General features: G+C 38.9%; 2 protein-coding genes across 2 annotated transcripts in view; one reads left to right on the top strand and one right to left on the bottom strand.

Moving 5' to 3' along the window:
• Positions 1-204: 204 nt before the first annotated feature.
• Positions 205-4,508, bottom strand: COX7B (cytochrome c oxidase subunit 7B). Its single transcript, XM_068962658.1, has 3 exons — positions 4,383-4,508; positions 1,545-1,669; positions 205-412 (listed from the first exon to the last, which is right to left on the bottom strand). Exons 1-3 carry the CDS (start codon positions 4,435-4,437, stop codon positions 335-337), a joined length of 258 nt encoding a protein of 85 aa, XP_068818759.1. The 5' UTR covers positions 4,438-4,508; the 3' UTR covers positions 205-334.
• A 10,809-nt stretch (positions 4,509-15,317) lies between these two features.
• MAGT1 (magnesium transporter 1) overlaps positions 15,318-25,370 on the top strand; it is a 48,431-nt gene continuing 38,378 nt past the window's right edge. The window contains exon 1 of the mRNA XM_068963025.1: positions 15,318-15,429. Coding sequence (XP_068819126.1) covers positions 15,328-15,429 — 102 coding nt within the window. The 5' untranslated portion in view covers positions 15,318-15,327. The remainder of the gene's footprint in view (positions 15,430-25,370) is intronic.

Here is a 25,370-nt window from a genome sequence, read left to right on the forward strand (position 1 = left end):
GTTGTACAAACCCCGCTGCCTTGGCCCCTCATTCACCTGCATACAGAGGTGCATCAGACTGGCCTCCACCTCAGGCTCATGTCAGCATGAAGGAGGCAGCACAGGGCATTAAAAAAATTATACAGTGATTTGACCTTAATATTAACACAAAGGTTAAATAAAAGCAACCAAGCTTGGTTTCATTTACAAAAGAAACAAACAGACCTACAATGAAGGTTTCAAGTATACTTTATTTCTTCAAACATGCCATATTTTAATGGGTACATAGTACTTTTACTTGGAATTAATTATGAGTTCATTTTGAAACAATTCAGTATTAAACTAGCTGGGATGATTACTGTTCTCTCCATTCCTTTGGGGTGACTCTGCCAACAGGCGATGGGTTCCATTCTATTCCAATTTGTGTTGCCATCTGTAAGAATTAAAATGTTGTCAGTTATCAGTTATGTTTAAATCAGAGTTCATGCTCCCTTGGAGATTATTTCCTAAAGTAGCAAGGGTATTCTGCTCTATAGGTTAAAAACACACAGTGCCCTCCATGTAGGCCAAAGCTAATTGCTGTTCTAATTCTCTAGGGTAGTGCTGTTCAATAGAACTTCCAGAGATGACAGAAATGTTCTGTATCTGCACTGTCCAATACAGTAACCACTAGCCACATATGGCTAGTGAGCAACTAAGATGTAGCTAGCGTGACTGAGCAAGTACATTTAAAAATTTTTTTAAATAATTCATATTGATATTTCACATTTCTATACTACCTCCTTGAAATATTGTTTCACTCAACCACAACTACTGAAGTACTGCCAAGGAGGACATTTGTAATATCCCTTCATCAAGGAGAATTTCACCTCTAAAAATGCCCCTGATAACACATTTGTTCAACATCTGTTCACTCTTCTAATTAAGCACACACTTAGACTCCTACTTGAACCAGTACAGTAACTGGTAAATAAGACTGGTAAATGTTAGATGTAAAAAACTAAAATATTAAAAGCAAGTCATTTTATATCTCATCCATCAAAAACACTGTACTCAGTTCCAAGGGTAGAATGCAGAAGACTGACTAAGCAAAGAAAGGTGACTTAAGATGGTGAAAACTCCAGAAACCATATAACAAAATGATAGAACTAAGAATGTTTAATATGAAAGAGAAGATCCAGTCAACAGAAATTTTCTAGTATCTAATGGCTGATACATGGAAATATGATCAGAATGTGTGTTGCAATGGAATGATGGGTAAATATGGAGGAGGCAGATTTTAACTGAATATAAGATGTTTTTTTTTAAAAAAAAGATGTTTTCAACAGCTACACAATATGGAAAAGACTGCCTTTTGATCCATAAGTAAAATGTTAAGAACAGATGATGAACTAATGCTCAGTGCTGAGGAAAAATTCCTGCAATGAGTGGGTAATTATGTTAGAAAATCTCTAAAGCCCCTCCTAACTAGAAATGTACACTACTGTGTGAAAACATTTTGAATACATAAACTAAATGGCAATAAGAAAAATCTAAAACAGAGATCATCAGTCAATAGTACTTACATATACCCATACAGCAACACAGAAAGTGGCTCCACTAGCTAATACGGCATTACCATATTTGTCATGGAAATCAGGTGCCCGCTTCTGGTGGATCTGCCTTGCCACTGCTTGCTGAATGCTTTGAACTTAAAGAGAAAGAAAAAGAATACAGTAGCATATCTACCAATTATCAGGAAAAGAGAACATTTGTAATTGATACTACCACTTAACAAAAGCCAAGGAAGTTACTCTATAGCATTATGCAGTATAATAAAATGTTAAAACATTGTAGCTAAAAGCAAAGTTGCATACTTTGAAATGCTTCACAAATAAGATGAATTGACAAATGGATAGTATGTGATGTAACAAATAGTGCAAAATGTTAGTTGTAGAATCTACATGCTGGGTATGTGGGTGTTCATTAGACAATTATTCCAACTTTTCAATATGTCTGAAATTTTCCCCAATACAATGTTGAGTGGGTAAAACAAAGAATAAGTGATGTCAGTAACATCCATGATACATTGGTATTTGTATAATCCTTGAACTTGGCTCCTACTTCATTAATCTGAGTATTTATGATTTTGATTTTCACAAAAGTTTACTCAGTAGTGCTCAACAATTTGAAAACTATAATACATAGACACTGTTCTCAGGTAACTTCCAGTCTAGAGAAGTCTATTATATACATAGACACAAACCATTATAATACAAGGAGGTAAAATGTTAGCTAAGCACTTTGAATAGCAGGTAGGATTTGGTTATGTAGATATGGGAAAAGGAAATCTGAAAAAAAGCAGAAACAGAAAACCCAGTGTACTATAAAACTAATCATGTTTGAAGGATAAGTTGTATAGATTAGTGCATGTGTGCTAAATTGCTTCAATTGTGTCCGGACTCTGCAACCCTATCGACTGTAGCCCACCAGGCTCCTCTGTCCATGGGGTTTTCCCAGCAAGAATACTGGAGTGGATTGCCATGCCCTTCTCCCAGGATCTTCCTGACCCAAGGTTCGGGATCTTCCTGACCCAAGGTTCGAACCTGCAGGTTTCTTATGTCTCCTGCATTGGCAGGCGGAGTCTTAATTACTAGCGCCACCCAGGAAGCCCCTATACATTAGTAACAGGAAATGAAGCCACTTTTTTGGTAGAGCTAAGTCTCTGAGCAGAATGACAACATTAAAACCTTGTCATTACTGTTATTCTAGTAGAAAGAATTTCCAAACTGCTTCTGGAGGCACTTGGGGGGCTTGGGAAAGAAGAAAGACTAGAAAATGCTTATTTCCAGCTGCTTTTTTTCTTCCTTTCCAATCTAAGTAGCAGGTCCTTATCGTTTCACAGCCTCAAAAGGTATTTGAGTATGTAATGAAAATCGTATTAAAGAATAGCAATGTTGCCCATTCCTTAGCACTGACAAATATAATGGCTTCTATGTGATACAATGGGTTATTTCTAGAGTTACTACACCATGTAATGGTTTCCTAAGTGCCTTACAGGTTTTTGTCACCATTGGTTACATTTCGAATGGGCAAATTTACAACATTTCACAATATATTCTGTTCTAGAGCAGTTAAAAGTGAGCATGTGAATTTCGCATTGAAAGTAACAACTCCCAAACCCCCTTCCCTGAAGTCCAAGGCCCTACCTTCTCAGAAGGCAAAGAAAATAATATTACCAAACTGTTCTGCAACACCTCATGACCTCAACACTCAAGTTACACAAGTTGATTTCTTTAGACCTCTTCTCTGTAACAAAAAACGGTTCAGTTACCACCTATTGATAATTTTATATAAACCTCAACAACTCCATGAGGTAGGTATATTTACTAAGCCCCTATTTTACAAAAGAGGAAAATCAAGTTCAGAGACGTTAAATTATTCGCCCAAAGTGAAAGGGATAATAGACGTGGCTTTCAGAATATGAAAAACCACTCAGGCAACTATTTTTTCGTTATTGTCAAAGGTGCTTCAGTATTTCGTACACAATCTAGTAATACTTCTAATGACTTTAAGCTGAAAATAAAAAGGTAGCTTAAGAACTAAATGCTAATTGCTCAAGGTCACTTTCATTTTAAAACTGTTCACGTTACTCAAGGTCACCTTCAGTGCAAATGAAGTATGGAAATGACTTCTACTTCTCTAATCTAGAGCATTCTCAATACGTAACTCTGGATTCAAATTTTCCCTGTACTTATCTAACTTTTCAGTTCAGTTCAGTCGCTCAGTCATGTCCTACTCTATGCGACCCCATGAATCGCAGCAAGGCAGGCCTCCCTGTCCATCACCAACCCCTGGAGTTTACTCAAACTCATGTCCATCAAGTCGGTGATGCCATCCAGCCATTTCATCCTCTGTCGTCCCCTTCTCCTGCCCCCAATCCCTCCCAGCATCAGGGTCTTTTCTAACTTTTGGGTAAGAATAAAAACAACCACAATTATTCAGTTAATAATCCACAAAGAACATAAATGCTAAAGTGCTACCATTTAGCAGGTAGCAGCATTGCAATGAAACCAGGAGCTGCATAAGAAGCTCTTTTGCGGGTAAATTGTATCCCCAAAGCTAAAATTTATGAAATTACTTAAGGAACAAGAAGTATTCACTAAGTGTCCCCCTTGAAATCGTAGGCTACCGAATAATGAAACACAGCAGGGTTATAACTCCAGTAACAGAAAGAGAGCTGGTAAACCAAACAGAAACGCTGTGCGATTAGGCTAATGCTAAGGACATCTTCCCAATTACTTAGGGTGAGAGCCTTTAGAATTACAAGGTCGGGCTGCAGATGGAAAGAAAGGGCACGAGAGACCACGAGCACAAAAGGATAAAAGTTGGTTGGAAATGATCTGTTCACAATTTTTGCTCACCTCTCAGACGACTTAGTGCGTTTCTGGCCAAGGGAAACATCCTGCGGTTGAACATAAAATGGCTGCAACTACAGCTGCTGTCCTCTATCAATTAGGCGTCTAGTACCCTTGCAGAGTCCTGAAAAACAAAATGGCTCTCGGCTGCGCTCTTCAAAGAGAGTTGATGAAATCTCTCGCGAGACCTCTAAAGACCTATAGAATTTGTCCTCTTTACAACACGCAAATATACACGCCTTTTGGGAAATGTAGTTTCACGCTTTATAAATGTCTTAACAGGGTATTGAACAATGAGAAAATCGCTTGCCTTGAAGCCAGGTTTAGGGCTCTTTAGAGGAGAACTGAGACATTAATGTTAGACTAGTCATCAAAAACATCAGCTTCAAGACGGTGTTCACAGGCTTGAGCTTGTATCTCGCTCCACACTAGCCAGTACTTTCTGTTCCCTCCAAACTTCGTTTCTTTCTTTGATTTTTTGTTTCCTATTACTACCTACTAATATGTTTAATTTTGAATTTTGGAATGATTTCAAGTTATGAGGAACGTTGCAAGAACAGTAAAAGGAATTCTCAATACATAGAAAAATCTGTAATAAAGCAAATTTAACAAATTGTTGATCATAGAATCTTGGCTGTGTGTGTTCAGAATACAATTATTTCAATATTTCTGTGTGTTTTGACATTTTCATAATAAAATATTATCAAAACCGTGTCTCATATCTCCTGCATGGCAAGCGGTTGCCACCTTTAGTCTCCTATAAAACTGAAGAGTTCCTCCGCCTTTCTTTGTCTTTCATGGTATTAATTTTTTTCTTAATTTTCAGTTCAGTTCAGTCGTTCAGTCGTGTCTGACTCCTTGCGACCCCATGGACTGCAGCACGCCAGGCCTCCTTGTCCATCACCAACTCCCGGAGCTTTCTTAAATTCCTGTCCATTGAGTCGGTGATGCCATCCAACCATCTCATTCTCTGTCGTCCCCTTCTCCTGCCTTCAATCTTTCCCAGCATCAGGGTCTTTTCCAATGAGTCAGTTCTTTGCATCAGGTGGCCAAAGCATTGGAGTTTCAGCTTCAGCATCAGTCTTTCCAATGAATATTCAGGACTGATTTCCTTTAGGATAGACTGGCTGGATCTCCTTGCAGTCCAAGGGACTCTCAAGAGTCTTCTCCAGCACTACAGTTCAAAAGCAACAGTTCTTCACCGCTCAGCTTTCTTTATGGTCCAACTCTCACATGCATACATGACTACTGGAAAAACCATAGCTTTGACTAGACAGACCTTTGTTGGCAAAGTAATGTCTCTGCTTTTGAATATGCTATCTAGTTTGGTCATAGCTTTTCTTCCAAGGAGAAAGCATCTTTTAATTTCATGACTGCAGTCAGCATGTGCAGCGATTTTGGAGCCCCCCAAAATAAAGTCTCTCACTGTTTCCATTGTTTCCGCATCTATTTTCCATGAAATGATGGGACTGGATGCCATGATCTTAGTTTTTGAATGTTGAGTTTTAAGCCAGCTTTTTTACTCTTCTCTTTCACTTTCATCAAGAGGCTCTGTAGTTCCTCTTCACCTTCACTTTCTGCCATAAGTGAAATGTCATCTGCATATCTGAGGTTACTGATATTTCTCCTGGCAATCTTGATTCTAGCTTGTGCTTCATGCAGCCTGGCATTTCACATGATGTACCCTGGTGGCTCAGATGGTAAAGAAGCTGCCTGCAATGCAGGAGACCCAGGTTCGATCCCTGGGTCAGGAAGATGCCCTGCGGAAGGTAATGGGAACCCACTCTAGTATTCTTGCCTGGAGATTTCCCTGGACAGAGGAGCCTGGTGGGCTACAGTCCATGGGGTTGCAAAGAGTCGGACATGACTGAGCAATACTTACTTACTCACTTACTCTGCATATAAGTTAAATAAGCAGGGTGACAATGTACAGCCTTGTCATACTCCTTTTCCAGTTTGGAACCAGTCTGTTGTTCCATGTACACGTTCTAACTGTTGCTTCATCACTTGCATTTCTCAGGAGGCAGGTAAAGTGATGTGGTATTCCCATCTCTTTAAGAATTTTCCACAGTTTGTTGTGATTTGGTCAAAGGTTTTGGCATAGTCAATAAAGCAGAAGTAGATATCTTTCTGGAACTCTTTTGCTTTTTCGATGATCCAACGGATGTTGGCAATTTGACCTCCGGTTCTCTGCCTTTTCTAAGTCCAGCTGGAACACCTGGAAGTTCTCAGTTACATACCGTTGAAGCCTTGCTTGAAGGATTTGGAGCATTACTTTGCTAGCATGTGAGATGAGTGCAATTGTATCATAGTTTGAACTTGCTTTGTCATTGCCTTTCTTTGGGATTGGAATGAAAACTGACCTTTTCCAGTTTTGTGGCCACTGCTGAGTTTTCCAAATTTGCTGGCATATTGAGTGCAGCACTTTAAAAGCATTATTTTCTTACTATAGGTAAGCTTATTCTCTCTATTTTACATATGAAGGAAGTGAGTACAGTATCAAGATTAGGAGATTTTAAGCAACAGAACGGGTAATGGACCTTTTGACTATACAAGTTTATGCTCTGTAATATATTTGAAGAGTACAGGCCAGTTATTTTGTAACAGTTCCCTCAACTTTTGTGTACTTGATGTTTTCTTATAATTACTGCTACTGCTAAGTCACTTCAGTCGTGTCCGACTCTGTGCGACCCCATAAACGGCAGCCCACCAGGCTCCTCCGTCCCTGGGATTCTCCAGGCAAGAACACTGGAGTGGGTTGCCATTTCCTTCTCCAATGCATGAAAGTGAAAAGTGAAAGGGAAGTCACTCAGTCGTGTCCGACTTTAGCGACCCAATGGACTGCAGCCCACCAGGCTTCTCCGCCTATGGGATTTTCCAGGCAAGAGTACTGGAGTGGGGTGCCATTGCCTTCTCCGTTAGATTCAGTTAAAGCACTTCTAATGGAAATACTACATAACAAGTGTGTTTTTTTAGGGTATCTTATCAGTAAGCCTATATATAATATTAGTTTGTCTCATTTTTTAGTTTTAATTTTCTTTTTTTTATTTTTGGCTGTGCTGGATCTTTAATGCTGTGCGTAGGCTTTAGTCTCGGCGAGTGAGGTTGAATGGGAGCTACTCTGTAGTTGTGGTGCACATGCTTCTTATTGTGGTGCCTTCTCTTATTGCAGAGGGCTCTAGGGCACTCAGGTTTCAGTAGTACAGCACTGGCTTAGTTGTCCAGGGGCAAGTAAAATCCTCCCCAGGCAGGGACGGAACCCATGTCCTCTGCATTGGTAGGTGGATATTTAACCATTGGATGACCTGGGAGGTCTTTGTCTCACTATTGATAATGCCAACTTTAATCATCTGGTCAAAAGTGTGGCCTCCAAGTTTCTATACTAAAAAGTTACTGTTTCCCTCTTTCTAATTAATAAGTAATATGAGAATACATTGAGACTATGTGTATATCCTATTCTTTATCGAACTTCCACCCACTAGTTTTTGTATTCATCGATGATTTTTCATCGTGGATGAAGCACCATCTGGAATCAAGATTGCCGGGAGAAATATCAATAACCTCAGATACACAGATGATACCACTCTTATGGCAGAAAGCAAAGAAAAACTAAAGAGCCTCTTGATGAAAGTGAAAGAGGAGAGTGAAAAAGTTGGCTTAAAACTCAACATTCAGAAAATGAAGATCATAGCATCTAGTCCCATTACTTCATGGAAAATAGATGGGGAAACAGTGGAAACCGTGAGAGACTTTATTTTCTTGGGCTCCCAAATCACTGGAGATGGTGACTGCAGCCATGAAATTAAAAGATGCTTGCTCCTTGGAAGAAAAGCTATGACTAACTTAGACACAGCATACTAAAAAGCAGAGACATTGCCAACAAAGGTCTGTCTAGTCAAAGCTATGGTTTTTCCAGTGGTCATGTATGGATGTGAGAGTTGGGCTATAAGTTCGATACAGGGTCCAGGATGCTTGGGGCTGGTGCACTGGGATGACCCGGAGGGATGGTGTGGGGTGGGGGGATGGGAGGGGGGTTTCGGGATTGGGAACACACGTACACCTGTGGCAGATTCATGTTGATGTGTGGCAAAACCAATACAATATTGTAAACTAAAAAAAAACAATAATAATAATAAATAATTTTTAAAAATCAAAAGAAAGAAAGAAAGAAAGCTGAGTGCCAAAGAATTGATGCTTTTGAACTGTGGTTTTAGAGAAGACTCTTGAGAGTCCCTTGGACTGCAAGGAGATCCAACCAGTCAATCCTAAAGGAAATCAGTCCTGAATATTCATTGGAAGAACTGATGCTGAAGCTGAAACTCCAATGCTTTGGCCACCCAATGCAAAGAACTGGCTCATTGGAAAAGACCCTGATGCTGGGAAAGATTGAAGGCGGGAGGAGAAAGGGTCAACAGAGGATGAGGTGGTTGGATGGCATCACCGACTCAATGGAAATGAGTTTGATCAAGCTTTAGGAATTGGGATGGACGGGGAAGCCTGGCGTGCTGCAGTCCACGGGGTCTCAAAGAGTCAGACGCGACTGAATGACGGAACTGAACTGATGCTTTTTGCCTAAAAGAATTATTAGTATGAAAGTTGCAAAATGATGATTTTTCTAACTCTATCATTTCTTCCATATTTAACACTAGGTATTCTACTACAAGGAGAAATTTTATCTTCTTCCCTATTTATTTATTTATTATCAGTTTGGATTCATGGATTCCAAAGGTTATAATCCATTGCTATCATGATTTGTTTTAAGGCTCAGTAGTTTCAGATGTAGTCAGTAGGATTCCCTTCTGACTTTATATGCCTTATATAAGACATATTGCTTCAAACTGCTTAATCTTGATAGTGTGCTCACTTCCTTCATATGTAAAATGCAGAGAATAAGCTTACCTATAGTAAGGCTTATATGTCTTTTTTTTTTTAGGTCTCCATCATTTTATTCTTTTGAGGACTTCTTTATTCTCTGACATAAAGCTCACCTTGTACTTTCTTTACCCCAGCACTGGAATCTATCTTCCTAAGGAGCCTTGATTTCTTTTAGGGATGGCATTTATCAACCTACATTTGGCATTAGGTTTGCTCATTTGTACTGGAGTGTCATTGCTTCTAGTCATTTCAGTGAATAGAGCTAGAAATATATGTTATGAATGATAAATTTATGCAAATACTGCCAATTCCAGTCCAACCCCCAGAAGTTCTTTTTCACTTTTCCTTATTTCATATTTGTATCTCCCTTATTACAGTGAGAATCCTAGCTCTCAACGTCAATGTTTTTACATATTACATTATACAAAATATATTTCCAGATTGTTATCTACGAAAAACAAATCTACTTAGTAGAGTTTAAGATTTGCTTGTAGTTATTTTTTTCTTTAGACTAATAGTATATAATTAAAGTAGTGTGTTCATAAATTATTCAATTAGTTCTATTTTCTTTAGTGCAGTTGTTTTTCTTTTGAAATAGAGTTGTGCTCCCTTTTTTCTGTTTTGTATTCAATTTCAGTTTTTTAACCCATTCTTACTGATGTCATTTTAAAATGTTTAACTTATTTTTAATTGTGATAAAACATACATGACATAAAACTTACCCTTTTAACTTTTTTAAAGGATACAGTTCAGTGATATTAAGTACATTCAGATTTTTGTACAACTATCACTAACATTCGTCTCCAGAACTTTTTTCATCTTGCAAAACCACATGATTTGCTCTTATATTTTATTTTAAAACCATTACCATTATTCCAAAAGTCAAAATTATACAAAATGGTATACTTAGAGAAGTGTCATTCCCTTCCTTAACTGTTTCAATCCATTTCCTCCAACTCCAACTAATTTCATTAGTTTCTGATTTAAGCTTTCTGTGTTTCCTTTTGCGAAAATGGTAAAACATATATATATAGTTTCTTATTTCCTCTTCTATTTCATACAAATGTAGCATTATATGTACATACTTTTGCATTGGGCTTTTTCACTTTAACCATAGATCTTGAAAATCCATATCATTTATAGAGCTCTTCCTCATTTCTTTTCCTTCGAGTTGTGAAAAACTCCAAGGTATCTATGTTCTATAGTCATTCTCCTACATTTGAACATTTAGGTGGTTTTGATAATATTTCAATTAGAGATAGCGCTGAAATGAATAATTTTGTGCACATATATCTTATTATTGGAGTATATCCCAAAAAGTGGGATTGCTGAATCAAAGGATAAATGTATTAGATATTGTTAAGTTATCCTCCATTTTGCATAGCTACCAGCAATGTTTGAGGGTGCCTGTTTCCTCATAGACTCAATAACAGCACATATCGAATTTTTGCCAAAATGGTAGTTGAGATTTCTTTGTGTACTTTAAAACCTTAATTTTTTATTTGTTAAATTTACATGCAGTAAATTTCACTTTTTTTAGTGTAATATTCTGAGTTTTGACAAATGCAAACAGTATGTAACCACTCCAACAATTAAGGAGAGAAAGGTTGCACCCTCACAAAAAAAATCTCCTTGTGTGGCCCTTTTGTAGTCAATCCCTCTCCCCACCTCCAGTCCCTGATAGCTACTGATCTGTTCACTTTCTAGAATGTCACATAAATGGAATGATATGGCATATCCAACTGTTTTTTTTCTTTGTATTTTTCATATTATTAGTGTCTCTTAACGTTTTAATTTCTTTTCACCTCTCTATATCAAATCAAATCTCTTCAGAACCAGCTCTTTTCCCTTTCATGCCCATCTCTTTGTCTCTCTAGCTTAATGAAATTATTTTCCTCTGTGTGTGTGTGTGTGTCCCACCAGGGCCTAAAAGAATGGTCATATGATATTCCAACGCATGAAAATAAATCCAAATTACAGGCGATTGATTTTGTTGCTGCTTTTCCTCTTGAATATATTATTCTTCTTCAATAAAAAATCCCAGTTTTATAACTCACTATGATACCCACATAGTAGAGAAGGAAATAGCAAACCACTCCAGTATTCTTGCCTGGAGAATCCCATGGACTGAGGAGTTTGCTGGGCTACAGTCCACGGGTTGCAAAGAGTCAGACACGACTGAGTGACTTCACTATGATACACACAAGAACTTTTAGAAGAAACACCCAAAAAAGATGTCCTTTTCATTATAGGGGACTGGAATGCAAAAGTAGGAAGTCAAGAAACACCTGGAGTAACAGGCAAATTTGGCCTTGGAATACAGAATGAAGCAGGGCAAAGGCTAATAGAATTTTGCCAAGAGAATGCACTGGTCATAGCAAACACCCTCTTCCAACAACACAAGAGAAGACTCTACACATGGACATCACCAGATGGTCAACACCGAAATCAGATTGATTATGTTCTTTGCAGCCAAAGATGAAGATGCTCTATACAGTCAGCAAAAACAAGACCAGGAGCTGACTGTGGCTAAGATCATGAACTCCTTATTGCCAAATTCAGACTTAAATTGAAGAAAGTAGGGAAAACCGCTAGACCATTCAGGTATGACCTAAATCAAATCCCTTATGATTATACAGTGGAAGTCAGAAATAGACTTAAGGGACCAGATCTGATAGAGTGCCTGATGACCTATGGACGGAGGTTCATGACATTGTAGAGGAGACAGGGATCAAGACCATCCCCATGGAAAAGAAATGTAAAAAAGAAAAATGGCTGTCTGGGGAGGTCTTACAAATAGCTGTGAAAAGAAGAGAAAGTGAAGTCGCTCAGTCATGTCCCACTCTTTGCGACCCGTGGACTGTAGCCCACCAAGCTCCTCCGTCCATGGGATTCTCCAGGCAAGAATACTGGAGTGGATTGCCATTTCCATCTCCAGAAAAGAAGAGAAGTGAAAAGCAAAGGAGAAAAGGAAAGATATATGCATCTGAATGCAGAGTTCCAAAGAATAGCAAGAAAATATAAGAAAGCCTTCCTCAGCGATCAATGCAAAGAAATAGAGGAAAACAACAGAATGGGAAAGACTAGAGATCTCTTCAAGAAAATTAGAGATACCATGGGAACATTTCATGCAAAGATGGGCTCGATAAAGGACAGAAATGGTATGGACCTAACAGAAGCATAAGATATTAAGAAGAAGTGGCAAGAATACACAGAAGAACTGTACAAAAAAGATCTTCACAACCAAGATAATCACGATGGTATGATCACTCACCTAGAGCCAGACATCCTGGAATGTGAAGTCAAGTGGGCCTTTGGAAGTATCACTATGAACAAAGCTGGCATTCCAGTTGAGCTGTTTCAAATCCTGAAAGATGATGCTCTGAAAGTGCTGCACTCAATATGCCAGCACATTTGGAAAACTCAGCAGTGGCCACAGGACTGGAAAAGGTCAGTTTTCATTTGAATCCCAAAGAAAGGCAATACCAAAGAATGCTCAAACTACTGCACAGTTGCACTCATCTCACACGCTAGTAAAGTAATGCTCAAAATTCTCCAAGCCAGGCTTCAGCAATACATGAACCATGAACCTCCAAATGTTCAAGCTGGTTTTAGAAAAGGCAGAGGAACCAGAGATCAAATTGCCAACATCCTCTGGATCATGGGAAAAGCAACAGAGTTCCAGAAAAACATCTATTTCTGCTTTATTGACTATGCCAAAGCCTTTGACTGTGTGGATCACAAGAAACTGTGGAAAATTCTTCAAGAGATGGGAATATCAGACCACCTGACCTGCCTCTTGAGAAACTTATATGCAGGTCAGGAAGCAACAGTTAGAACTGGACATGCAACAACAGACTGGTTCCAAATAGGAAAAGGAGTACGTCAAGGCTGTATATTGTCACCCTGCTTATTTACCTTATATGCAGAGTACTTCATGAGAAACACTGGGCTGGAAGAAGCACAAACTGGAATCAAGATTGCCGGGAGAAATATCAATAACGTTAGATATGCAGATGACACCACCCTTATGGCAGAAAGTGAAGAAGAACTAAAAGCCTCTTGATGAAAGTGAAAGAGGAGAGTGAAAAAATTGGCTTAAAGCTCAACATTCAGAAAACGAAGATCATGGCATCTGGTCCCATCACTTCATGGGAAATCGATGGGAAAACAGTGTCAGACTTTATTTTTCTGGCCTCCAAAATCACTGCAGATGGTGACTGCAGCCATGAAATTAAAAGATGCTTACTCCTTGGAAGGAAAGTTATGACCAACCTAGATAGCATATTGAAAACCAGAGACATTACTTTGCCAACAAAGGTCCGTCTAGTTGAGGCTATGGTTTTTCCAGTTGGTCACGTATGGATGTGGGAGTTGGATTGTAAAGAAAGCTGAGTGCCGAAGAATTGATGCTTTTGAACTGTGGTGTTGGAAAAGACTCTTGAGATTCCCTTGGATTGCAAGGAGATCCAACCAGTCCATTCTGAAGGAGATCAGCCCTGGGTGTTCTTTGGAAGGAATGATGCTAAAGCTGAAACTCCAGTACTTTGGCCACCTCATGCGAAGAGTTGACTCATTGGAAAAGACAATGCTGGGAGGGATTGGGGGTCAGGAAGAAAAGGGGACGACAGAGGATGAGATGGCTGGATGGCATCACCGACTCGATGGAAGTGAGTTTGAGTGAACTCAGGGAGTTGGTGATGGACAGGGAGGCCTGGCGTGCTGCGATTCATGGGGTCGCAAAGAGTCGGACACGACTGAGCAATTGAACTGAACTGAACTGATGATAAACAGAATTGGGACAAATAAAGGGAAAGTTCTGCTATGTAGGATTTTTGTTATTTTTTGGAAAAGGGATTTGGATATTTAAGACAACCGATTATGAAACAGAAACTTTAAAAAAGACCTAAGTGCCTTCTTACAACCTTAGTGTGCCATCCACCCCTCAAACTAATGACAAGTTAAAAAAAAAAAACTTTGCTGTCTATAATCAAATTTAAATTTGCTCTCTTAAATCAAATATAAGTCCTTGTTGGTGCCCGCCTCATACATCTAAAAGATTGCCATGAAATAAGCACTTTAGAAAATAACTTTTGACATGTGCTCTGTTCAGCACACGTGGCACCGTCTTAAAAAAATTCTCCTTCAGCAGTATTGTTTTTCCTTTCTTGCCTTTTTTACCTTTTTTTGGATTTGAAACACTTTGGAGGCCAAACGACAGGCTCGGGATAGGTCTTATCAGTTACATGGCTAGGCAAAATTTTTCTAGAATAGTACACGAAAGAGGTGGGTTTCTTTTTTTGAAATTAATTTAGTTTTTTATTTACTTTTGGCTAGGCTGAGTCTTTGTGTCTCCCTTCCTGGGCTGGGGGAGGGGGGGAGGTATCGCGGTGGTGGAGGAAGGGGCGGGGTTGTCGGGCAGTTTCTCTGGTTGAGCGGAGAGAAGCTACTCTCTAAATGCGATGCCCGTTTTCTCATTATGGTGGCCTCTGTTGCTCTGGCGCACGGACTCTAGGGCCCGCTGGCTCAGTAGCTGTGGCCTGGGGCTTAGTTGCCCTCGCAGCATGTGGAATATTCCCAAACGGAGTAAGATCAAACAGTGTCCCCTGCATTGGCAGGCGATTTCTTAAGCATTGGACCACCAGTGAAGTCCGGTCGATTTCAAAGACTTCTAAAAGTATCTGAGGAGAAAATAAATATCCTGTTTTAGCAACCTTAGGCCATCTCCAACACTGAAAAGCCGCAATGCTTCACAACTGCGCAGGCGCGTTTAAAGAGCCTACACCCGCCATCTTTACGTTTAACGAGAGGGGTGGTCCATCATCCTTAGCGGACCAATGTAAAACCTCCAGATTATCGTTTTTGTATTGGCTAACGGAGACCAATTAGAAGTGAGCCGTCTTTTAGCGGGCGTTTGGCAGTACAGCGTCGTGACGTTTTGTGAGGGAACTACCGACAGGGCTGAGCTGGGCCAATGAGAAGGAGAGAGGGGGCTGGTTTGCCTGTTCTCACGCCCAACCAACCCTCAGACCTAGCCCTAGGAAAGTTTCCCTTCTAGGCGGGAGAGAAGACGAACATGGCAGCGCGTTGGTGGCGTTGGTGTGTCTTTGCAATCATGGCGGTGGCACTGCTGGTCGTTTTCGGGGTTCCCTCAGCCTCTGCCCAGAGAAAGAAGGAGGTGAGGACGCTGTTTCCAGCAACACGGGCTTTTCCGAACGAGAGGGGCTTGAGAGAATCTGTTTTTTATTTCCCAATCCCTTTCCCCGTCAGTTCTGTGTCTTTGGTGGCTTCAGTTCTGCCGTTTTTAGAATTGTGGGGTTCGTAAGAGAAGAAACCATAACACTTTTTCTTCTGGGGTTGTCGAGTCTGATAGTGATGCGGAGTAGGTGACAGCCTGGCTTCTGTAGGCGTGTAGATAAACAAAACTACGAGTTTTGACACTTCTTTGAATATGGGCCCCATCAGGTGGTGGAGGGAAGTTCGACTTTAGGTTCAAGGGGTAGAATATCTGACGCTGCTGTCAATAGATGTAACTTCCTTTTAGACGTGTAAGAACTATATTATGTAGCATTTTCACTTCAGGAATGAGAGGATTAAACAGAAGAGCGGAGCTATGCCAAGTTTATTTCATTGTCCAAAAAATTGATTGAAAGCAATTTCAGTTCAGTTGCTCAGTCCTGTCTGACTCTTTGTGACTCCATGGACTGTAGCATGCCAGGCTTCCCTGTCCATCAGCAACTCCCAGAGCTTATTCAAACTTACATTCATAGATTTGTTGATGCCATCCAACCATCTCATCCTTTGTCGTCCCCTTCTCCTCCTGCCTTCAATCTTTTCCAGCATCAGGATCTTTTCCATTGAGTCAGTTCTTCGCATCAGGTGGCCAAAGTATTGGAGTTTCAGCTTTAGCGTCAGTCCTTCCAATATTCAGGACTGATTTGCTTTAGGATGGACTGGTTGGATCTCCTTGCTGTCCAAGGGACTCTCAAGAGTCTTCTCCAAAACCACAGTTCAAAAGTATCAATTCTTCCGGGCTCAGCTTTCTTTATTTACGGGAGTGAAGTTCTTAACCCATTTTCAACCATTTACCAAATATCAAGCGTGCCAGCCATTGTTCTGGGAACTTAGTATACAAAGTGAACAAAACTAAGGTCCCTCCTTGTGGAATTTACTGGCTTTGACAAGTGGAGGAGATACAATGTTCTTTACTCACTGTTAAGCAGTCCAAGGTGAGGATTTTTTTAACATTATTGTTTTGAAACATTTGTGACTTAGAGCCGTTTGCTCTTAAGAGCTTTACAAATTACTAGCAATTGTTTATGCGCTCTAATTTTATAAATGAGGAAACCTAAGTCCTAAGCTTACACGGTTAACCGTTGAAGAACGAAGACTAAGATCTTTGGTTAGTCTTATGCTATTTCCGGTACATTTTGTGCTTCCTTTTGTACACAATACCTGTGTGTTCGTGCCTCCTAAGTCACTTTAGTTGTGTCTGACTCTTTGTGACCCCATGGACTGTAGCCCACCAGGCTCCTCTGTCCATGGAATTCTCCAGGCAGGAATACTGGAGTGGGTTGCCATGCCCTCCTCCAGGGGGTCTTCCCCACCCAGGTATTGGACCCCTCATCTAACATGCACTTTAAAAATGCTATTTAATCGGCTCAGATGCTTGTCAACTTGAGCTGAATTTTAAAAGAACCTCCCTTCTCTGTTGCTGAATATTTGTCCTATTCCATAAAAAAAGGTAGCATATTAAAACGAGTTACATATTAGATTGGCAAAAAGTGAAGTTAAAAATATACAATATACAAATTGTACAAAATGAGCAAGCACCTATACTGGAACTAGAAATCGATGGGCTTTTTAAGGAGGATTCCAAGCTATTTTTTACGTGGAAAACAAGATGTAGAGCAATACATAGTTTTATATTCTGGAGACCTTTTATGTTAAAAAAAAAACTACAAGTTAGGTATACATAGAAAGAAACCTTTGTAAGAATATAGAACAGTGGCTACCTCGATATTTGGGATTGTTCATTAGGGGAAGACTTTAACTTTTTGCCTTGTATGCTGGTATTGTCTAAATTTCTACAACCACCACTTACCCTTTTAAGTAAAAAAGTGTAGATTTTTAATAACCAGTATTTCTACTAATTAAATTATTTATTCATTTAACCTCTCACTAAACTAGCAGGGGTTAAAGTACTTTTAAAAGGGATCAGCAATGAATTGTGCACTTTAAAATTGTTAACACAGTAGATTTTATGTTATGTGAATTTTATCTCAATAAAATATTTTAAGGAATCAGATTCTAACTCCCCTCTCACCATGCCCACTGTTCAAGACTGTTATGCTCTTGCAAATTTATTGCCATAACTGTCTAACTGATATCCTTGAACTCATCCTTCATAGTGTTGCCAGAGATGGTAAGGAGAAAAACTGAAAACCAAAAGGTTAAAAAAATGTATTTTGCAAAGTACAAAAGAACTTATATAATCTGTTTCTTCGCAGACTCATCTCAATTCAAGCTCCTCCCTATACTAGCTGCAAGTCATGTGGGATCTTAGTTCCCTGACCAGGGATCGAACCTGGGCCCCATGAGTGAAAGCACTGAATCCAAACCTATGGGCTGCCAGGGAATTCCCCGGAAAAGAGTCAATGCATGAAGCATACCGAAACATTAAAAAATGGTCTTAATAATGCTAGGATGGCAGATAAAGTTTTCCCTCCGTTTACTCAGTTTTCAAAATATTGTGTAAAATTTTAAAGAGCATATATGTTAATGCAATCCAGGTGATCTTTAGCCAGTTACTCTGAGTCTCATTTTCCTTAAAGTAGAATGGGAAAATGCCTATTTCTTTTCATATTGTGAAAATTAAAGGAGATGGGCCCTGTAAAGTGCCTAATATATCTGGCATGTAGATGACATTAGATGAATATTATAAAATAAAATTGTGTTTCTCTGCAGTATACATTTTTTAGAAATTTATTTGGCTGTGTTGGGTCGTAGTTGTGGCCTGTGGGATCTCCATTGTGTTGTGTGGGATCTTTCATTGAGGCAAATGGACTCTCTAGTTGTGGGAGCTGGCTCAGTAGTTGTGGCACATGGGGCCAGTTGCTCCACAGCATGTAGGGTCTTAGTTCCCCAACCAGGTATCGGACCACCAGGGAAATCCCAATATAAAATATTTTTCAATTGATCTTTTTGTGTCAAGATTTTATGAAGATTATTCAGAAAATAAAATTATCTGCATATTTTGGCAAGTCAGGCAATACTGAAAAAACTTCTATATTCTCTGCCATTGCTTTGAGAACTGATACATAAAAATGTCACATGCAAAAAACCCCAGCAATTACTTAGAAAATACCTTATTACCAAGAACCAAAGACTCAGTAGCATTGCAAAACAAGCAAATTGAGACATCCTCCAAAAATAAAACATCAAGAAGAAGGGATAGTGGAATATTTTAGCCCTATCCAGGAAATATGTAAACTGAGAATAGACCAGATAGCATTTAAGAATTACAAATACTCTCTTCTCTGTTTACTGTCTTTCTCCTTCAATTATTATCTGCCAATTATTTTTCCAGATCTGTTAAGTCTCACTCTTAATTTAAGGATAGAATTGGAAATTTATTCCTTAACCAGGAGTTTTCTAAACTAACACTTGTAGACTAGTGGATTATCAGGAAAGCTAAAAATCAAGAATTTTTATGAATAAACCATGATGGTCTAGAACACAGATACAATGAAGTAAGTTTTGAGGGAAAAGGAGGTGCATTTTAGAGGAATTCAGACCGGTGATGCTTAGCTTTATTCTGAAATTTAAAAGTAATCTTAATGGCAGGATCAGAATTTAAATGATAGTGAATTCTTATATGCTATCTTTGATAAGTGATATTCATTGATAGAATTTGTAATTGTTAAAGCTTAATCTACTTTGCTAGAGCTAATTGAGATATTATGCAAGGAAGTAGAATAAAATTAAACTGTTGTCACTGCAATTTCTTATATTCCTAAAAGATTCATCATACTTGATTATTACTAACAGAATTAGAGATATTAATTGACTTCCTGTTAGCAGGATTATTTTGTGGCCATACTAATTTACGTGTTTCAAGAGGAGAGAAAGACTTTAAGCTTACTACTTAACTTTATTGGTATTATATTTTGATTGTGAATATTATCAGTCTTCTTTTTATTTTATTTGAGTACTTGAAAGTAATGTACTCCAAGAAGGGGAGAAATAAATCTAGTGTTTTTTCATAGTAAACTTTTGTTTTGAATAAATATATCCAGAGCACATTTTAAAACTGGATGGATGTATTTTCTCAAATGTTTTATTTAAAACAATTAGTGGAAAAAGTATTTGAAATAAAGTTGGTTCCAAATCAATTATTACTTTGAGTTGCTGAGTTCGGTTGATAAATCTCTTCATGTACTATCATCCTTGGAAAGTGTGTTTCCTACTAATAACTTTAAAGTATTAAATAGTAAGTAGGAGGACCTGAAGGGCGCAGGTGACATTTTAACTGTTTACGTTTTAAATATATATATGTGTGTGTATATATATATTTTTTTCTTTTTTTTCTTTTTTTGCTGTACTGAGTCTTCGTTGCTGCTTGGACTTTTTCTCAAGTTGTGGAGAGTAGGGGCTACTCTCTAGTTGTGGTGTGTGGGCTTGTCATTGCAGTGGCTTCTCTTTATAGAGCACAGGCTCTAGGGTACACAGGCTTCAGTAGTTGTGGCAAGTGGACTCAGTACTTACAGCTCCTGGACTCTAGAGCACAAGCTCAATAACTGTGGTGCACAGGCTTAGGTGCTCCCTGGCATGTGGGATCTTCCCAGACCAGAGATCAGACCCGTGCCTCCTGCATTGGCAGGGTGGATTCTTTACCACTGAGCCACTAGGAAAGCCCCTTAACCCTTTACTTTTGATTATTATGACTTTGTAAGATAAAGGAATATCTAGAGAGTGATTAGTGGGACTTAATGTAGAGGCTATAGGAAAATGAAACGTTTGTTTCTGAGCCATAGCTTTCAGAAACAAACAAAGGGCTCTTAACAATGAATGAGAAGCACCCCTAAATAAGTTTCTTCATTACTAGAGATTTACTCCAATGAAGAAAACTTTTAACTCAAATATTAAGAAAAGAGAAATTCTTTTATAAAATCAGAAAAGACGAGAGGAGTAGTAAAAGAAGTGTCTAGGAATTATTAAGGTATTATATGTGTTATATTTGAGTTATCTTGAATATATCACATTCTTCAACCATTTCAGAAACATGTGGAGGTTTATTTTTAGGAATGGTGTATTTTTTCCTGTTGTTTGTAACTTAAATTGCTTAATACTTATTTATTTTCTGTATATAATTGCATAGAAATTATATAACATGGGGTCCTTGCTCATAATAATTTTTTAAATATAAATTAATTTATTTTAATTGGAGGCTAATTACAGGCTAAATCCTTTTAGCCTGTAAAAGAATTTCTCTTTTCTTTACAATATTGTAGTGATTTTGCCATACATTGACACGAATCTGCCATGGGTGTACATGTGTTCCCCATCCTGAAACCCCCTCCCACCTCCCTCCCTATCCCATCCCTCGGGGTCATGCCAGTGCACCAGCCCTTAGCACACTGTCTCATGCGTCGAACCTGGACTGGCGATTTGTTTCACATATGATAATATACATGTTTCAATGCCATTCTCCCAAATCATCCCACCCTCACCCTCTCACACAGAGTCCAAAAGACTGTTCTATACATCTGTGTCTCTTTTGCTGTCTCGCATATAGGGTTATCGTTACCATCTTTCTAAATTCCATATGTATGCGTTAGTATACTGTATTGGTGTTTTTCTTTCTGGCTTACTTCACTCTGTATAATAGGCTCCAGTTTCATCCACCTCATTAGAACTGATTCAAATGTATTCTTTTCAATGGCTAAGTAATATTCCATTGTGTATGTGTACCACAGCTTTCTTATCCATTCATCTGCTGATGGACATCTAGGTTGCTTCCATGTCCTGTCTATTATAAACAGTGCTGTGATGAACACTTGGGTACATGTGTCTTTGAATTCTGGTTTCCTCGGTGTGTATTCCCAGTAGTGTGGGATTGCTGGGTCATATGGCAGTTCTATTTCCAGTTTTTTAAGGAATCTCCACACTGTTCTCCATAATGGCTGTACTGGTTTGCATTCCCACCAACAGTGTAAGAGGGTTCCCTTTTCTCTGCACCCTCTCCGGCATTTATTGCTTGTAGACTTTTGGATAGCGGCCATTCTGACCAGCATGACATGGTACCTCATTGTGGTTTTGATTTGCATTTTTCTGATAATGAGAGATGTTGAGCATCTTTTCATGTGTTTGTTAGCCATCTGTATGTCTTCTTTGGAGAAATGTCTGTTTAGTTCTTTGGCCCATTTTTTGATTGTGTCATTTATTTTTCTGGAATTGAGCTGCAGGAGTTGCTTGTATATTTTTGAGATTAATCCTTTGTCAGTTGCTTCATTTGCTATTATATTCTCCCATTCTGAAGGCTGTCTTTTCAACTTGCTTATAGTTTCCTTTGTTGTGCAGAAGCTTTTAACTTTAATTAGGTCCCATTTGTTTATTTTTGCTTTTATTTCCAATATTCTGTGAGGTGGGTCATAGAGGATCCTGCTGTGATTGATGTCAGAGAGTGTTTTGCCTATGTTTTCCTCTAGGAGTTTTATAGTTTCTGGTCTTATGTTCATATCTTCAATCCATTTTGAGTTTGTTTTAATGTATGGTGTTAGAAAGTGTTCTAGTTTCATTCTTTTACAAGTGGTTGACCAGTTTTCCCAGCACCACTACAAAAGAGATTGTTAAAGAGATTGTCTTCTCTCCATTGTATATTCTTGGCCTCCTTTGTCAAAGATGAGGTGCCCATAGGTGCGTGGATTTATCTCTGGGCTTTCTATTTTGTTCCATTGATCTATATTTCTGTCTTTGTGCCAGTACCATACTGTCTTGATGACTTGCTCATAAGAATTAAAATGTAGAACAGCAATACTGAAACTTCAATGCATACAAAATCACTTTGGGTTTATGTTAAAACTCCATATTCTTGGAATCCACCAGAAGCTTAAGAACCGCCCCTTCCCCCAGAAAGAAAATGGGAAATCACAGCCTTGATTAAAGACTTAAAGGCATCAGAGATGGTAAGTGATATAGTATCTTAGCCCTTAATGCCAGTTAAAAAAAAAAGACTTAACAGGAACTGAAGTCTTATAGCAGCTTATTACCAGCTGATTGCAACTGTTGCTCCCAGACATTGTGACTGCAACTAAATCCATTACATAGTCTGATGACAGGTGCTATACAGTCTTAGACATCACTAACACCTTCTTGTGCCATCTTACTGACATGTGAGGATCAAGGTCCGTTCATATTCAGGTAGCAAGGCCTCCTATATATGTTTATAGTCTCCCCTGCGAGTACCGAAGCTCTTCTGCCATTTGCTACTAGTTGGTGAGTCAGGATTTAGCATAAGTTCCTCTCCCTTTCGATGTTTAAAGCATTCACTATATGGATGATGCCTTGTTGGCAAATAAAAGCCTCAGTCTCAGTGACTGATGGTGGTGCTATCTTACCATAGAGGTAGCCAGGAGCAGTAACTGATAAACCCGACAAAATTCAGCGACCTGCTCACCAAGCAGTTTCTTAGAAGTAAGTGAATGGATTTATAACACTCAATTTGTATTGGGTTCATGGAAAAACATCTGTGTTTTTGGCCCACCAAACCAGACAGGAAACCCAGCACGTTATTGGACAGACAATATGTCTTACTCAGGCATGCTGCTAGGTCTTTTTTATATCAGCTAACCTGCTAATCAGCATCCTTTGAGTGGAGTTTATGTAGATCTACTGAATCAGATTTACTGGAGGATGAAACCTAGAAGTCTGCCCTTTTAATAGGCTCCTTTGCATTAGCCACACTTTGGGAAACACAGGCCTAGGAATTTTATTATCTATCGTGCTAAGGGCTTTCTCCAGGAAGTTTTTACTTACTTTTACTACCAAATCTTTCTTTTATATTGTGTTCTGATCAGTAATTAATACATATATTTTTGAATACATAATAAAATTATAAAAGCTTGAGTTGAGCTGTTAAAATCCTTTTCAGTTTAGAACAATGTTTTTCAATGAGGGAGTGAAGAATTTTACTTACCAAGGATTACCTTGCAATGTATGGAGACATTTTTGGTTGGTGGTAGCTGGTGATGGTACAGACATCAAACAGGTAGAGGTCAGGGATGCTGCTTAGTAAGCAATGTGCCAGACAGCTCCCCACAACAAAGAATTACCTGGTCCAACATGTTAGTAATGCTGCTATTGCTTGATTTAGAATGATCTGTTTGAATCCTAGCTTTGTGTCTTACTAACTGTGACACTTTGTGCAAGTTACTTAACCTCTCTGATCCTGTTTACTCAACATTTAAATGAAATAAAAAGAAATAATAAATGGAATAAAAATAGAGTATTTAACCTCATTGCGGTGTTGTAGGAATTTGTGACCCCATGGATTGTAGCCCCCCAGGCTCCTCTGTCCATGGAATTCTCCAGGCAAGAATACTGGAGTGGTGGGTAGCCATTCCCTTCTCCAAGGGATCTTCCCAACCTAGGGATAGAATCTGGGTCTCCTGCATTGCAGGCAGATTCTTTACTTGTCTGAGCCACCAGGGAAGCCTCCCATTGAATTGAATGTTCATTCTGTAAGAAGAGAAGTTGCTACCTGACACATACATGGAAGGCATTCAAAATAGTAGCTTATATTTTCTCAATAAAACCAATTCAAGATGGGCTTACCATCTTGAGACATATTAAAATTTTAAAGGTTAGATCATTGTGAATAAGGATTATAACTTTTAATTATCATGCTCTGAGCTATGTTTATGTGCCTTTTTTTGTAAAAGTTTAAAACTAGTTCATATTTTGTTGTGATCTGTCTTCAGTTCATTTGTCAAAAATGAACTCAGAAAGTAATTAATTGCCTCTGTATTAAGCAGTGTTTTGAGGTGATAATCCCATTTTGTTGTTGTTGTTGTTGTTCAGTCGATGAGTTATGTCTGACTCTTTGGGAACCCATGGACTGAAGCATGCCAGGCTCCTCTGTCCTCCACTATCTCCCCAAATTCATCTCGATTGAGTTGGTGATGCTATCTAACCATCTTATCCTCTGTTGCCCTCTTTTCCTTTTGCCTTCAATCTTTCCCAGAATCAGGGTCTCTTCCAGTGAGTCGGCTCTTTGCATCAGTTGGCAAAAGTATTGGAGTTTCAGCTTTGGCACCAGTCCTTCCAATGAATATTCAGGACTGATTTCCTTTAGGATTGACTGGTTTGATCTCCTTGCAGTCCAAGGGATTCTCAAGAGTCTTCTCCAGCACCACAGTTCAAAAGCATCAATTCTTTGGCACTCAGCCTTCCTTATGGACCAACTCTCACAACCATTCACAACTACGGGAAAAAAAAAAACATAGCTTTGACTAGATGGACCTTTGTTGGCAAAGTGATGTCTCTGCTTCTTAATACTGTCTAGGTTTTTCATAACCTTCTTTCTAAGGAGCAAGCATCTTCATGGTGACAGTCACCATCTGCAGTGATTTGAGAGCCGAAGAAAATAAAATCTGTCACTGCCTCCACTTTTCTCCTTCTATTTCCCATGAAGTGATGGGACCAGATGCCATGATCTTAATTTTTTGAATGTTGAGTTCAAGGCAGCTTTTTCACTATTCTTTTACCCTCATCAAGAGGCTCTTTGGTTCCTCTTTGCTTTCTGCCATTAGGGTGGTATCTGCATATCTGAGGTTGCTGATATTTCTCCTGGCAGTCTTGATTACAGCTTGTGATTAATTTAGTCCAGCATTTGGCATGATGTACTCTGCATGTAACTTAAATAAGCAGGGTGACAATATACAGCCTTGACAAACTCCTTTTTCAGTTTTGAAATAGTCAGTTTTTCCATGTCTGGTTCTAACTGTTGCTTCTTGACCAGCATACAGGTTTCTCAGGAGACATAAGGTGGTCTGGTATTCCTATCTCTTGAAGAATTTTCCACAGTTTGTTATATGATCCATACAATCAAAGGCTTTA

Source organism: Capricornis sumatraensis, chromosome X (genome assembly GCF_032405125.1).
Source record: "Capricornis sumatraensis isolate serow.1 chromosome X, serow.2, whole genome shotgun sequence".
Lineage (NCBI taxonomy): Eukaryota > Metazoa > Chordata > Mammalia > Artiodactyla > Bovidae > Capricornis > Capricornis sumatraensis.